Source organism: Vanessa atalanta, chromosome 27, assembly GCF_905147765.1.
Source record: "Vanessa atalanta chromosome 27, ilVanAtal1.2, whole genome shotgun sequence".
Taxonomy (NCBI): Eukaryota; Metazoa; Arthropoda; class Insecta; order Lepidoptera; family Nymphalidae; genus Vanessa; species Vanessa atalanta.
In genome coordinates this window covers 4,468,593-4,483,120 of record NC_061897.1, presented here as the reverse complement: position 1 = coordinate 4,483,120, position 14,528 = coordinate 4,468,593, and the positions used below count along the sequence as shown (strand labels likewise).

General features: G+C 38.1%; 6 protein-coding genes across 6 annotated transcripts; 3 read left to right on the top strand and 3 right to left on the bottom strand.

Annotated features, from left to right (window-relative positions):
- Positions 1-832: 832 nt before the first annotated feature.
- LOC125074426 (chorion class B protein PC10-like) lies at positions 833-1,731 on the bottom strand. The gene is made up of 2 exons (XM_047685767.1): positions 1,619-1,731; positions 833-1,372 (listed from the first exon to the last, which is right to left on the bottom strand). The coding sequence occupies exons 1-2, from the start codon at positions 1,664-1,666 to the stop codon at positions 899-901; spliced, it is 522 nt and encodes a 173-aa protein (XP_047541723.1). The 5' UTR covers positions 1,667-1,731; the 3' UTR covers positions 833-898.
- A 973-nt stretch (positions 1,732-2,704) lies between these two features.
- On the top strand, positions 2,705-3,473 carry LOC125074129 (chorion class CA protein ERA.1-like). Its single transcript, XM_047685357.1, has 2 exons — positions 2,705-2,770; positions 2,997-3,473. Exons 1-2 carry the CDS (start codon positions 2,720-2,722, stop codon positions 3,471-3,473), a joined length of 528 nt encoding a protein of 175 aa, XP_047541313.1. The 5' UTR covers positions 2,705-2,719.
- A 2,541-nt stretch (positions 3,474-6,014) lies between these two features.
- On the bottom strand, positions 6,015-6,914 carry LOC125074423 (chorion class B protein PC10-like). Its single transcript, XM_047685764.1, has 2 exons — positions 6,802-6,914; positions 6,015-6,554 (listed from the first exon to the last, which is right to left on the bottom strand). Exons 1-2 carry the CDS (start codon positions 6,847-6,849, stop codon positions 6,081-6,083), a joined length of 522 nt encoding a protein of 173 aa, XP_047541720.1. The 5' UTR covers positions 6,850-6,914; the 3' UTR covers positions 6,015-6,080.
- Positions 6,915-7,905: 991 nt separating this feature from the next.
- LOC125074440 (chorion class CA protein ERA.1-like) lies at positions 7,906-8,731 on the top strand. Its single transcript, XM_047685783.1, has 3 exons — positions 7,906-7,956; positions 8,179-8,220; positions 8,353-8,731. Exons 1-3 carry the CDS (start codon positions 7,906-7,908, stop codon positions 8,656-8,658), a joined length of 399 nt encoding a protein of 132 aa, XP_047541739.1. The 3' UTR covers positions 8,659-8,731.
- Positions 8,732-10,465: 1,734 nt separating this feature from the next.
- Positions 10,466-11,564, bottom strand: LOC125074418 (chorion class B protein PC10-like). The gene is made up of 2 exons (XM_047685758.1): positions 11,452-11,564; positions 10,466-11,017 (listed from the first exon to the last, which is right to left on the bottom strand). The coding sequence occupies exons 1-2, from the start codon at positions 11,497-11,499 to the stop codon at positions 10,529-10,531; spliced, it is 537 nt and encodes a 178-aa protein (XP_047541714.1). The 5' UTR covers positions 11,500-11,564; the 3' UTR covers positions 10,466-10,528.
- A 588-nt stretch (positions 11,565-12,152) lies between these two features.
- On the top strand, positions 12,153-12,949 carry LOC125074432 (chorion class CA protein ERA.1-like). The gene is made up of 2 exons (XM_047685774.1): positions 12,153-12,267; positions 12,432-12,949. Exons 1-2 carry the CDS (start codon positions 12,217-12,219, stop codon positions 12,888-12,890), a joined length of 510 nt encoding a protein of 169 aa, XP_047541730.1. The 5' UTR covers positions 12,153-12,216; the 3' UTR covers positions 12,891-12,949.
- Positions 12,950-14,528: the final 1,579 nt, after the last annotated feature.

Here is a 14,528-nt window from a genome sequence, read left to right as displayed (position 1 = left end):
GCTCGTTTAAGATTTGCGCGTAAACATCTCAATTGGACTGAAGAGCAATGGGCCTCCATATTTGTAGCGTTATCCCAAGGTAATATCCCAAATGACATAATACTATGAAAATGACCAAAATATGCTAGACCAGCGATCTTATCGATACCAATTACATGTTTCTAAGCTTTTGAACTTTTTGGAGCTCCGCTGAGCTAAGTCTTCCTGTCAGGGACGATAAATGAGAATTCCAGTCAAGTTAAGCTACTACCTTTACTAGCATCAATTTTATTTTCCCGGCTATGATTTTATCTTTTACTGCAGTGCTGTTTTTTTTTGTGATTTATGGAGAATCTCGATATTTTTATTTAGTTCAATCTAATAAGTTACACACTCACACCTGTCTATTACACGGACGATGGTAGCGACTCTATCGGCAGATTCATCGGCCGAGCGGCGGGTGTTTCAGAAAAGACCATCCTAGAGCACAGCCTTAAGACATCTATACATAAACGCGACATCAGAGTCGCCGAGGCTGTACTCTCTCTGATCGAGCACGGAGCAGGGCCCGCTGGATTGCAGTAATTAGGATTTAAAAAAAACTACTATATACAGTATTTTTATATATTATATATTACCATATACTATTTATGTTATAATTATTAATTCGACATTAATCCTGAAGTTTGATTAGGTTTATGAGTCAGTCAGTGTAAAAACTTTATGGTGATTTGACTCAGACAACAAGATTCCCAGGAGAACGTTAAATATTTTTCAGACCATATGTTAGAGAATGTACGAAATAGATTAGAAGTACCTATTGTACTTCTTTGTTGAAATAAAAACAATTAAGTCCATTCACAAAGCGTTTTAATTTGACATGAGGATTACGTCATCACCGTCGTTGTCGTCTTCTTGTTTAGATGAAGGCGCCACAGCCGCAACCAGCACGGTTAAGTCCAGCCAGGGGACCGATACCGTAACCTAGAGCACCGTAGCCGATACCGTCGAGAGCACCATAAGGACCAAGGCCGTAGCCGAGTGGGCCAGCAATACCAGCGGGGGCAATTTCTTCCAAAATGGCGACAGCTCCGTTCCCACATCCGTAGTTGACAGCACCTGCACCAGCAGTTGGCAGAACACCTTCCAGAGCGACGGTTCCCAAGAATGGCAGAGCACCGGCTACAGCGAGAGGTCCTTCAATAGCGTTTTCTGAGAGCACAGATACTCCGTTTGGTGAGATAGGAGAAGCGCTTGACACACCAAGACCACCACCGCTAGAGGCAGGGATCGCAGCAACACCGCAACCACAACCACCAGCCAGAGGAGCGCCGAGACCGCCCAAGGGAGCACCCCATCCCCATCCAGCTCCGATGCATTGTCCAGCGATAGACTAGCGATAAAATACAAATTAATATTTCGTCACATTAACGTTTTAAAATGAAAAAGCAGATTCTTAAATGATATTATTTCTAAACTTGATGATTCAATTTCCCGCCAGCAAATGAGAATGTATTAGTAAAAAAGTAAGTGTGATTTGTGTAGAAAAAATAACGGTATTTACTTGAAATCAAACTTATAAAGCAGTTTATTCATATGGTTAATAATAATTGTGACTGCGAAGTTTCTACTAAATTACCTGGATTAAGAGCGCCTGAGCGCAGACCAAAAGTACAGCCTTGAACATGTTGACCGTTTGAATGCAAACTTGACAATGTTTCAGAAAAATACGAACCGGTTTTTATATCGAATGCATGGTGGAAAATCGTTATCAAAGTAAGTTATAGTGCTGATTCCGCCATGCATGATGTAACAATACGTGACATGCAAACGTTTGGCCAATAGGTCATTGATTTAGATAACAGACGCACGTATGGCCGCAGCCTTAGATGTGAAAAATGTTTTGGCATTTTCAAAACCTCCAATTTACTTGCATTCTTAAGAGAGGTAAAATTAGTAGAAACTCAATGTGTCATTCGCTAAAGCGGTTACTTCTAAGCAAGTGAGAATAAAAATCAAAATCTGCTCAATTCAAGCTTTACAAGCACTGTTGAATCATTATTTTACAGAACTATATGAATTAGGCTACAGCTAATTCAGAATGTAGATTTTACCGAGAAGAACCGGTAAGAAACTCAGTAATTTTCAATTTTCCAACATTTCAAATACATTATCTATCTGCCTGAAAGTCATCCAGTAATAGTTCCAGCTTAATTGATCATCTATATAAGCGTGTGTTGAATAATATGCCTTATTTATTATTATTATTTAACAAATGATTTGAATTCATGAATCGGCAACGTGTAAAAAGGTATCTGCAGAATTTTATTGTAGCAACGCACACCTTGCCCCAAGAAGGTTTTATTGACTTTGCGGAGTTGGAAACTTGGAATTATAACTACTCCATACGTCCCGTGTTCACTGATTCCAAATAAATAAAATAAAAACATAAAGTTCAATTTTATAACATCTTAATATAAATCACATCTAACGAAGGAGAACAATAATTTTTGGCTTATTCGCAGTTTCCAATCACTCAACGCATTTTGATGTTGTTCTGAATTTCTTAATTTTTGATAATATGTAATACAAAATAGTAAATTAAAATTATTATTGAAACACGTTTTGCAATTGCGACATAAATATTATCTATTCATAGTTATAGTGGTAACTATATAAGCGCTGTGTGACTTCTCATAGGCATTGTATATTCAGCTACTTTGAATACGCACCAAGCATCATGTCTACCTTCGCTTTCCTCCTCCTCTGCGTCCAAGCTTGCTTGGTTCAGGTAAAATTTCCTCAATATTAGTTCACTTTGTGAAAAAACTGCGAACATTATGTAAATTATTGATAATGCTTGCTCAGGTAGTACGAAAAACCTTTTTCCCGCTGAGTATTAAGCAAAAAAGACTTCTTAACCATAAACCATCGGTTGGACCTTACGACTGTTTGCTCTCTTAATATTCCTACAAGCTGATCTATCAACTTTATCTATCGTCTTGTGTTTTGTTTAGAATGTGTACAGCCAATGTCTGCGTGGTGCCGTTGCTGGACCTATTGGGTGGGACGCTGGAGTAGCTGGCTGCGGCTGGGGTCCTGGCATTGCTGGCTTAGGCTGGGAAGGCGGTTTAGCTGGACCCGTTGGGTGCGGTTGGGGTGCCGGGCTTGGTGGTCTAGGCTGGGAAGGCGGTCTAGCTGGACCCGTAGGCTACGGTTGGGGTGCCGGCCTTGGCGGTTTAGGCTGGGAAGTCGGTCTTGCTGGTCCCGGTGCTTGGGGCTGTGGTTCCTACGGAGGTGCCGGTGTTGGTGATGTAGCAGTTGCCGGTGAAATGGGCGTCGCTGGTACCACACTAGTAGCTGGTCAAGTGCCAATCCTTGGCGCAGTCGAGTTCGGAGGTGTCGTGCCAGCTGCTGGAGCTGTCTCTATCGCTGGTAGCTGCGGCTGCGGCTGCGGCTGCGGCTGCAGCTGCAACGGTGGATACCTTTACTGAGAAAAACTTATAGCATGAATAATGACCAAAATGCTTTCCAAACCAAATTAAATGATATTTACGACAGTCTAATGTATCATTTTTATTTCTTCTTAAACAAACATAATAACCTAGTATATTAAGGTTTTATGTATGTACCATATGTACAATACCTAATTTGTCAATGGCGTTTTATTACGTACTAAATTGCTAATGGCGTACTGTAGTTGAACTTAGCTACCATAGAATGAAATAAAGTGCACGCCAAGAGGTTTAATCACACAGGTATCATTAATATTACACAATTTTAAAAAGTGGACCTACTGTTCTTAGAAAAATGCCCAAGTCCTTCTCGATAAAAGTTTGTATAGATTATAGAGGTTCCAAACCCTCGTAAGATTGAAATATGGAGTTATTTGTTTAGACTTCTGCTTATGAGTTGAAGATAGTATTATAACGTTTTTGAATACAAATCACCTAATGGGGTAAAATTGAGAAATAATTTCTGATGTTTTAAATATGGAAGTGGGAGCATAGGCTTCCATTCATGAGAGAAGTCAAGCGGTATAATATTTTTCAAAATTCACCCCTTATGAGGTTAAAATTCTGGATGAATGTGTCTATAACACATATAAATGTATAAAATATACCCCCATACATAGAAGCATTTGATTGTGTAGAACACGAAATACTTTTATAGAAGCTCAAATATTACGGTTTTAAAGCTCAAGCTCTTGATCTCATTGCTTCAAGCTTAAGTCAAGGATTCCAACAAGTTTGCATTAAAAGAATAGTCATCTATAATTAATTGAATTGATGTAGCAGGCTATACTATTAGCATAGGCTAACAATGGTTGTTCTGCAAGAGTCACGTTTAGGCTCTTTTCTTTTTTAGAATATATACATAAATGATCTCCCTTTCTACGTGGAAGTTATTTGTGACATTGTGTTGTTTTCTGACGTTATTCAGTGATTTTTAAGGTTGATAGGAAAAAAACTTACTTCGAAACGAAGTAAACAAGGCATTATCACGAATAAACGGTTGGTTCACAACAAATGGTTTAGTTTTTAATGCTAAAAAAACAAAATGCATAGTTTTTATCCTACCTAATGAAAGAAAGCAAAATTATAATGTACCATTTTACAAAAACTCTCTTGGTGTAATCGCTGCTACAGTCTTTTTAGGAATAACATTAGACTCTTAACTTTAGTAGAATTCTCATTTATCATCCCTGACAGGAAGAGCTTAGCTTAGCTCGGCGGAGCTCAGAAAAGTTCAAAAGTTCAGAAACATCTAATTGATATAGATATGATCGCTGGTTTAGCATATCTTCGTTATTTTCATAGTATTATGTCATTTGGGATATTACCTTGGGATAACGCTACAAATATGGAGGACAAATATGGCTCTTCAGTCCAATTGAGATGTTTACGCGCAAATCTTAAACGAGCTTGTCTGTAAGCTGCAGACAGCATTCAACTATTTGATGGTCTAAGAGAGGTGATTGCCTCTTCCTTAAGCCTCCTTATTATTATTCGTACACTCCTGTTTATTCCACGCACTTCATTCAGCTCTGTTTTGATATTGACTGACGTGAGGAATCCATTTCTAAGTTGAAAAATTAAATTGGTCACCACGAGTTCTGCCTACAAACCTTCGACACACTCGAAAAAACGTAAACAGATTTAAATTTGAATTTCTAGCAATCGTTTGTTGATCAAATCCTTCCGCACCAACGCCATAATTGGAGCGGCTTGTTTGGAAGAAGAATTTATATTTATGGTAACGAAACTTTTGTTAAGTTTAAAAAGCTACTAATCAATAACATTGGTCACAATAATTTAAATCGCTAATAAGTAAAAGCAAAACGATTTTATTTTAACCTTTACTAGCATCAATTTTATTTTCCCGGCTATGATTTTATCTTTTACTGCAGTTCTGTTTTTTTTTTTGTGATTTATGGAGAATCTCGATATTTTCATTTAGTTCAATCTACTAAGTTACACACTAACACCTGTGTCTATTACACGGACGATGGTAGCGACTCTATCGGCAGATTCATCGGCCGAGCGGCGGGTGTTTCAGAAAAGACCATCCTAGAGCACAGCCTTAACACATCTATACATAAACGCGACATCAGAGTCGCCGAGGCTATACTCTCTCTGATCGAGCACGGAGCAGGGCCCGCTGGATTGCAGTAATTAGGATTAAAAAAAAACTACTATATACAGTATTTTTATATATTAAATATTACCATATACTATTTATATATTATTTTAAATTGAAAAAAAAAAAACAAAATGTCAGTGTGGGCCACGTCTTCCAAGAAGACGACAAGCTCGAAGTCCAGCGAAGATCTGCTGATGTTTAGTAAAAATATAAAATAACGCCACAATTTATAAAAATAAAATGTAAATAAAGGCACGGGCAACTGTGAGCCCGTGGCTCAAAAAATGATTCCCAGGAGAACATTGAATATTTTTCAGACGATATGTTAGACAATGTAAGAAATAGATTAGAAGTACCTATTGTACTTCTTTGTTGAAATAAAAACAATTAAATCGATTCACAAAGCGTTTTAATTTGACATGGTGATTACGTCATCGCCGTCGTTGTCGTCTTCGTGTTTAGATGAAGGCGCCACAGCCGCAACCAGCCCGGTTAAGTCCAGCCAGGGGACCAATACCGTAACCGAGAGCACCGTAGCCGATACCGTCGAGAGCACCATAAGGACCAAGGCCGTAGCCGAGTGGGCCAGCAATACCAGCGGGAGCAATTTCTTCCAAAATGGCGACGGCACCGTTACCGCAACCGTAGTTGACAGCACCTGCACCAGCAGTTGGCAGAACACCTTCCAGAGCAACGGTTCCCAAGAAAGGTAAAGCACCGGCGACTGCTAGAGCTCCTTCAATAGCGTTTTCTGAGAGCACAGACACTCCGTTTGGTGAGATAGGAGAAGCGCTTGACACACCGAGACCACCACCGCTAGAGGCAGGGATCGCAGGAACACCGCAACCACAACCACCAGCCAGAGGAGCGCCGAGACCGCCCAAGGGAGCACCCCATCCCCATCCAGCTCCGATGCATTGTCCAGCGATAGACTAGCGATAAAATACAAATTAATATTTCGTCACATTAACGTTTTAAAATGAAAAAGCAGATTCTTAAATGATATTATTTCTAAACTTGATGATTCAATTTCCCGCCAGCAAATGAGAATGTATTAGTAAAAAAAGTAAGTGTGATTTGTGTAGAAAAAATAACGGTATTTACTTGAAATCAAACTTATAAAGCAGTTTATTCATATGGTTAATAATAATTGTGACTGCGAAGTTTCTACTAAATTACCTGGATTAAGAGCGCCTGAGCGCAGACCAAAAGTACAGCCTTGAACATGTTGACCGTTTGAATGCAAACTTGACAATGTTTCAGAAAAATACGAACCGGTTTTTATATCGAATGCATGGTGGAAAATCGTTATCAAAGTAAGTTATAGTGCTGATTCCGCCATGCATGATGTAACAATACGTGACATGCAAACGTTTGGCCAATAGGTCATTGATTTAGATAACAGACGCACGTATGGCGGCAGCCTTAGATGTGAAAAATGTTTTGGCATTTTCAAAACCTCCAATTTACTTGCATTCTTAAGAGAGGTAAAATTAGTAGAAACTCAATGTGTCATTCGCTAAACCGGTTACTTCTAAGCAAGTGAGAATAAAAATCAAAATCTGCTCAATTCAAGCTTTACAAGCACTGTTGAATCATTATTTTTCAGAACTATATGAATTAGGCTACAGCTAATTCAGAATGTAGATTTTACCGAGAAGAACCGGTAAGAAACTCAGTAATTTTCAATTTTCCAACATTTCAAATACATTATCTATCTGCCTGAAAGTCATCCAGTAATAGTTCCAGCTTAATTGATCATCTATATAAGCGTGTGTTGAATAATATGCCTTATTTATTATTATTTTTTAACAATTATTCGAATTCATGAATCGGCAAGGTGTAAAAAGGTATCCGCAGAATTTTATTATAGAAACGCATAACTTGGCCCAAGAAGATTTTATTGACTTTGCGGAGTCGGAAACTTGGAATAATAAGCTACTCCTTACGTATCGTTTTCACTAATTCCAAATAAATAAAATAAAAACAGATAATGACATTTTATAACAACATCTTAATAAACATCCCACCTAACGAAGGAGAACAATAATTTTTGGCTTATTCGCAGTTTCCAATCACTCAACACATTTTGATGTTGTTCTGAAGTTCTTAATATTTGATAATATATAATGCAAAATAGTAAATAAAAATTATTATTAAAACACGTTTTGCAATTGCGACATACATATTATCTATTCATAGTTATAGTGGTAACTATATAAGCGCTGTGTGACTTCTCATAGTCACTGTATATTCAGCTACTTTGAATACGCACCAAGCATCATGTCTACCTTCGCTTTCCTCCTCCTCTGCATCCAAGCTTGCTTGGTTCAGGTAAAATTTCCTCAATATTAATTTACTTATTGGAATTCTTCCGAATATAATTTGAATTATTGATAGTGCTTGCTCAAGTAGTACGAAAAACCTTTTTGCCGCTGAATTTTAAACACAGAAGACGTCTTAACCATAAACCATCAGTTGGACCTTTCGACTGTTTGCTTTCTTAATATTCCTACAAACTGAATAACTTGATATATCGTCTTGTATTTTGTTTAGAATGTGTACAGCCAGTGTCTGCGTGGTGCCGTTGCTGGACCTATTGGGTGGGACGCTGGAGTAGCTGGCTGCAGCTGGGGTCCTGGCATTGCTGGCTTAGGCTGGGAAGGCGGTTTAGCTGGACCAGTTGGGTGCGGTTGGGGTGCCGGCCTTGGTGGTCTAGGCTGGGGAGACGGTCTAGCTGGACCCATTGGCTACGGTTGGGGTGCCGGCCTCGGTGGTTTAGGCTGGGAAGCCGGTCTGGCAGGTCCCGGAGCTTGGGGCTGGGGTGCTGGTCTTGCTGGTTCCTACGGAGGTGCCGGCGTTGGTGATGTAGCAGTCGCTGGTGAAATGGGCGTCGCTGGAACCACACTAGTAGCTGGTCAAGTGCCAATCCTTGGCGCAGTCGAGTTCGGAGGTGTCGTGCCAGCCGCTGGAGCTGTTTCTATCGCTGGTAGCTGCGGCTGCGGCTGCGGCTGCAGCGGTGGATACCTTTACTGAGAAAAATTTATAACATGAATTATGCCTAAAATATTTTCCAAACCAAATTAAATGATGTTTATGGCACACTAAACTATCATTTTTATTTAAAACACGAAACAGAAATTACTTGTCATCTTTTTAAAAAACCTTCGCTAAAATAACCTATCAGTAAGGAACAAGAGACTTGAACCAACCAAAGCTTTGTACCAGTTAATAAAATAAACTCACATCATCATCACAATCTTATCCTATTGGAAAAGATTCAGTAACGACCGATAACATTTGAAAACACTCTTTTGTTGGTCATTCGTATTATTCGTTTAAATATAGTAAATGCCAAAAGCTTTCATGACACTGGTATCATCAATGTTACACAATTTTGATAAGTGGACCCAGTTTGTTAAAACTAAGCGCCCTGGTCCTTTATGATGAAAGTTGGGATGGACCATGAAGTTTTTTTTATTCTTATACGTTAGAAATATGGAACAATTTGTTTAGACTTTAGCTTATGACTTAAAGATAATTGGGTCGGCGTTTTTGAAAACACATCCCAAATTTTTCAATGTTTGAAATATAGAAATCGAAGTTTTAGCTATCTATTTGGAAAAAATGTCGGTAAAATGGATTTCAAATTTATTTTGTCGATGACAGTTCTAATTTGATAGTTGTAGTGTTGCGAACAAATAAGTAATTGTATCCATCGCATATATTTATTATATTATGAACAAAGACAAATAAAACAAAAACATTTAAATATATTTTTTCAAGGTGGGAACACTCAGTGGCTCACCGCCATTTTGTATTTGTTTTAATCTGTCACTCGTAACAAGACGGTCGTGCTAGTCACTACATTTCAGTTCGCTGAGTTTTTTCTCACCCTTTTACCGGAACACAACAATACAGAGTACTGTTATTTGGCGGTAGAATATCTGATGAGTGGGTGGTACCTACCCAGACGGGCTTGCACAAAGCTTTACCAACTTTACTTTACTTTGCCACTTTACTTTACTTTGCCAAGTGAATGGATCTGTTCTGAAAAGGCAGGTGAGAGAACTGGTTATCAAGGTTCATAATTACTTTGAAGCAGAGTATCATAATGGTGGCCAACTATCACCACTGTCACAAATGCGAGAGCGTGTTGCGGCCGCATTAGGAATTAGTGTACCTACTGTTACAAAAATCACTACCGAAGCTTACGGTACAAGCGGCATGCAGGAAAATAAACTTCGTGCGCCGAAGAAAAAACGCCAACCGCGTCGTATGACATCGGATGACAACTTCGACGCTGATGCTATTCGTCGTCATATATATGACTATTACTTGCGCAAAGAAAGTCCAACACTTAAAAAACTTGTTGTTTTTTTACGTGAATGTGGTTCATTCCATGGCCAAAAATCGTCATTAAGCTTAGTTTTGAAAGAAATTGGATTTTCTTATAAAAAAATCGGACAAACATAAAATTTTTATGGAGCGTCACGACGTTGCTAAGGCTCGCTGCGAATTTTTGAGCGAAGCCAAAAAGATATCAGATCGGTTGAATGTTATTTTCACTGACAAGACTTAGTTAAATGCAAACCACACAGTATCTTAGACTGACTGACTATCGACGAAATAGCTGCCGAATGTGGTCATAGGGTTCTTCAACTTCCGCCATATCATTGCCAGTACAATGAGATAGAACTAATATGGACACAAATCAAAGGACACGCAACTCGAAACAGAAATCCCAGGTGATTCTGAAATATTCTTCGGATTGAGATTTTGAAAGGATGTAAAATAATATTAAATAGGTACTTTTATGTTAAAAAAGAAAAAAACAAATAAATCGATTCAAAAAGTTTTTATTCGACTTGGGGGTTATATCGTCATCTTCATCGTCGTCGTCTGCTTAGATGAAGGCGCCACAGCCACAACCAGCACGGTTAAGTCCAGCCAGTGGACCGATACCGTAACCGAGAGCACCGTAGCCGATTCCGTCAATAGCACCATAAGGGCCAAGGCCGTAGCCGAGTGGACCAGCAATACCAGTGGGGGCAATTTCTTCCAAAATGGCGACGGCACCGTTACCGCAACCGTAGTTGACAGCACCAGCACCAGCAGTTGGCAGAACACCTTCCAGAGCAACGGTTCCCAAGAAAGGTAAAGCACCGGCGACTGCTAGAGCTCCTTCAATAGCGTTTTCTGAGATCACAGACACTCCATTTGGTGAGATAGGAGAAGCGCTTGACACACCGAGACCACCACCGCTAGAGGCAGGGATCGCAGCAACACCGCAACCACAACCACCAGCCAGAGGAGCACCGAGACCGCAAGGTGCAGCAGCGGCCCAGGGAGCACCCCATCCCCATCCAGCTCCGATGCATTGTCCAGCGATAGACTAGCAATAAAATACTAATTAATATTTCGTCACAGTAACGTTTTAAAATGAAAAAGCAGATTCTTAGATGATATAATTATTAAAACATGAAAACAGTATATGTGTAAAAAGTTTATGAACATCTTACAGAAAAAATAATGCAAAGTATTTTGTAAACAAACATTCACCTCTTTAGGTTAATAAATTTAAATACTAAGGTTTTCTAGTTTTCGTCTTAGAATTTAAATTCTAAACTGCTGATAGATTTACATTTAATTCGATATGACGACCCAAAAAAGTGACAAATACTACCTCTGAATCATTACTTTCATACCAATGAATATTCAGTAATATTGGCATACGAAGACAAATTTTAATTTTACTTTTTGGAAGCAAAACCACGAGTAATAGTACTAGTGATAAGTGTTAGGGTCTTAAAAATACTACTAAATCACCTGGATCAAGAGCGCCTGAGCGCAGACCAAAAGTGCAGCCTTGAACATGTTGACCGTTTGAATGCAAACTTGACAATGTTTCAGAAGAATACAAACCGGTTTTTATATTGAAGGCACCGTGGAAAAGCGTTATCAGAGTGAGTTATAATGCTGATTCCGCCATGCGTGATGTAACAAAACGTGACACGCAAATATTTAGTCAATAGGTTATTAATTTAGATAATACGTGCACGTATGGCCGCGGCCTTAGATATTAAAAATATTTTGACATTTTCAAAATTACCAATTCACTTGCATTCTTAATCTTAAGAAAGGTATTCGGATTATTTAGGAGCAACGTAACATGTAATTCGGTAAACCCGTTACTACTAAAGAAATGGGAGGAGGCAGACCACCTTGAAAAGCGTAATGAGAATCCAAACATGATACCACTGGTACCACTTGCATATGTTTTAAATATAAGAAACTTATAAATAAAATTCAATTTGAAAATAAAATTTCGACAAACATCTCACTTAACGAAGGAGAGGAATGATTTTTGGTTCATTAGCAGTTTCAAATCACTGCTTACATTTTGATGTTGTTCTGAATTTCTCTATTTTGATAATATGTAATGCAAAATAGAAAATAAATATTATATTGAAACACGTTTTGCAATTGCGACATACATATTATCTATTCATAGTTATAGTGGTAACTATATAAGCGCTGTGTGACTTCTCATAGTCATTATATATTCAGCTACTTGAATACGCACCAAGCATCATGTCTACCTTCGCTTTCCTCCTTCTCTGCGTCCAAGCTTGCTTGGTTCAGGTAATATTTCCGTAATTCTAATTTACTTAGTGGAATTACTGTAAAATAATTTTAATTATTGATATTGGTTGCTCATGTAGTAAGAAAGACTTTGTGTCCCGCTTAATTTTAATTAATGTTACTACAAACTGAATAACTTGATATATCGTCTTGTTTTTGTTTAGAATGTGTACAGCCAGTGTCTGCGTGGTGCCGTTGTTGGACCTATTGGGTGGGAAGCTGGAGTAGCTGGCTGCGGCTGGGGTCCCGGTGTTGCTGGCTTAGGCTGGGAAGGCGGATTAGCCGGTCCCGTTGGGTGCGGTTGGGGTGTCGGCCTTGGTGGTCTAGGCTGGGAAGGCGGTTTAGCTGGACCTGTTGGCTTGGGTTGGGGTGCCGGTCTTGGTGGTTTAGGCTGGGAAGCCGGTCTTGCTGGTCCCGGTGCTTGGGGCTGTGGTTCCTATGGAGGTGCCGGTGTTGGTGATGTAGCAGTTGCCGGTGAAATGGGCGTCGCTGGTACCACACTAGTCGCTGGTCAAGTGCCAATCCTTGGTGCTGTCGAATTCGGAGGTGTCGTGCCAGCTGCTGGAGCTGTGTCCATCGCCGGTAGTTGCGGCTGCGGCTGCAACGGTGGTTACATTTACTGAGCAAAAATTGTAATTAAAACCTTTTCCTGACCAAATAAATTATATTATTGGAATTCGAATGCAGGATTTTTATTTCTTCATAAACGAATAAACTGACATATAACATTCAGTTATTTACATACAAAACACGACACAACAATATTATACAAAACAATACAAATATCTTCTATAAAAAAAAAACAGTTATAAATAAAGCTAGGGAAGATGTAGCGAGAGCGTAGTTGTGATCTGATTTAATAAAAAAAAAAAACATTATTTGTAGGCGGGAAATCACTAAAGGTTAGTTGTCGTTATCGCTATTGGCTTTAGCACTGTAAGAAATGTAATCCATTCCTAAGACCGGCTTTGTGCCAACCAAGTACCCTATGTTTGATACTTGTTCCTGTAACTACACTGGTTCACTCAAAATTTAAATACAACAATATAAAGTATTCAAGTTTGTCGGTAAAATAACGGATCAGTAAGATGTACTTCTGAGTAAAGACTTATTACCAGTTAAAAATAAAAAAAAAAACTCGCATCACCGAATCGAAAAGAATATAACGTCAGTTAACGTTTAAATACATTCTTGTGCTTTAAATCGGTTGAAGTGTAAACACTTAAATATTGGCTAAATCTTATAAAACTTTTATTGAACGTCGGATATAGATATTTACTTTGCAGAAAATGTACAGTGTGGACTAGATAGTTATCATTCTTTTAAACAGTGCAATACATATTTATAAGACTATATATAATGATCTCTCCTCGAAGATCTCTAACCTAGATATTACTTGTAATAATTTGCCTATTTACAAATCAAATTTGTTAAGTCTCTTAAAAAATAATATAAATTATTGAAACTAAAATTATTGATTATTGTTATTAACTCAAAATTAATTTAAAAAAAAAAATGTTTACCTTTTATTTAATTTATTTTGCATTTAATATGATCATTTAAATGCAAATCAATTGATATTGTTATAAAAATATTAAATAATTCAATTTCTTTTTAATTATATATTTGATCCAAACAAAACAATTTTGTGATAATTACTAATGTTTAATTTTATATTTAGTGCAAGCTGTGATTACCTATAAAAAGAAATACAATTATCAAGTGTGTTCAATTGTTAACTATATAATATTTGTAATACTATTGTCATTTCTGTTGGTGATCCTATAATAAATAAATAAATAAATAGTAAACCCTCGGACTGAAAGGACACACAAATGTTCATCACACAAATAATTTCCTTTCACTCGCTGTCACGGTCAGTTCCATTAACCACTAAACAATGGTGAAGTCAAAAAATATATTAAATATAAAACTACTCTATATACATTTATTTAATGATAGTTATGTTTACAGTTTTTGAATACACTGAAACTTTACAGCACGTTGACGCAGTTGAGAGTAAACAAAATTGAAATAAGATCCCACTTTGAAGTGAGGCGTTATTTGCTGCTACTGTTTTTGAGACTGCGACGCGTGATGTAGTGGTACTGTTGATCGAAGGAGAAGCTACAATGGTGACACTGATATACAGGGTTATTGGTAATTCGACGTATTCCCGTTATTAGGTAATAGGGGTGACTATTTGCGATAATTTTAACCCCCATATGCATAATGCAAAAGTGAACCATTTTTGAGTTACC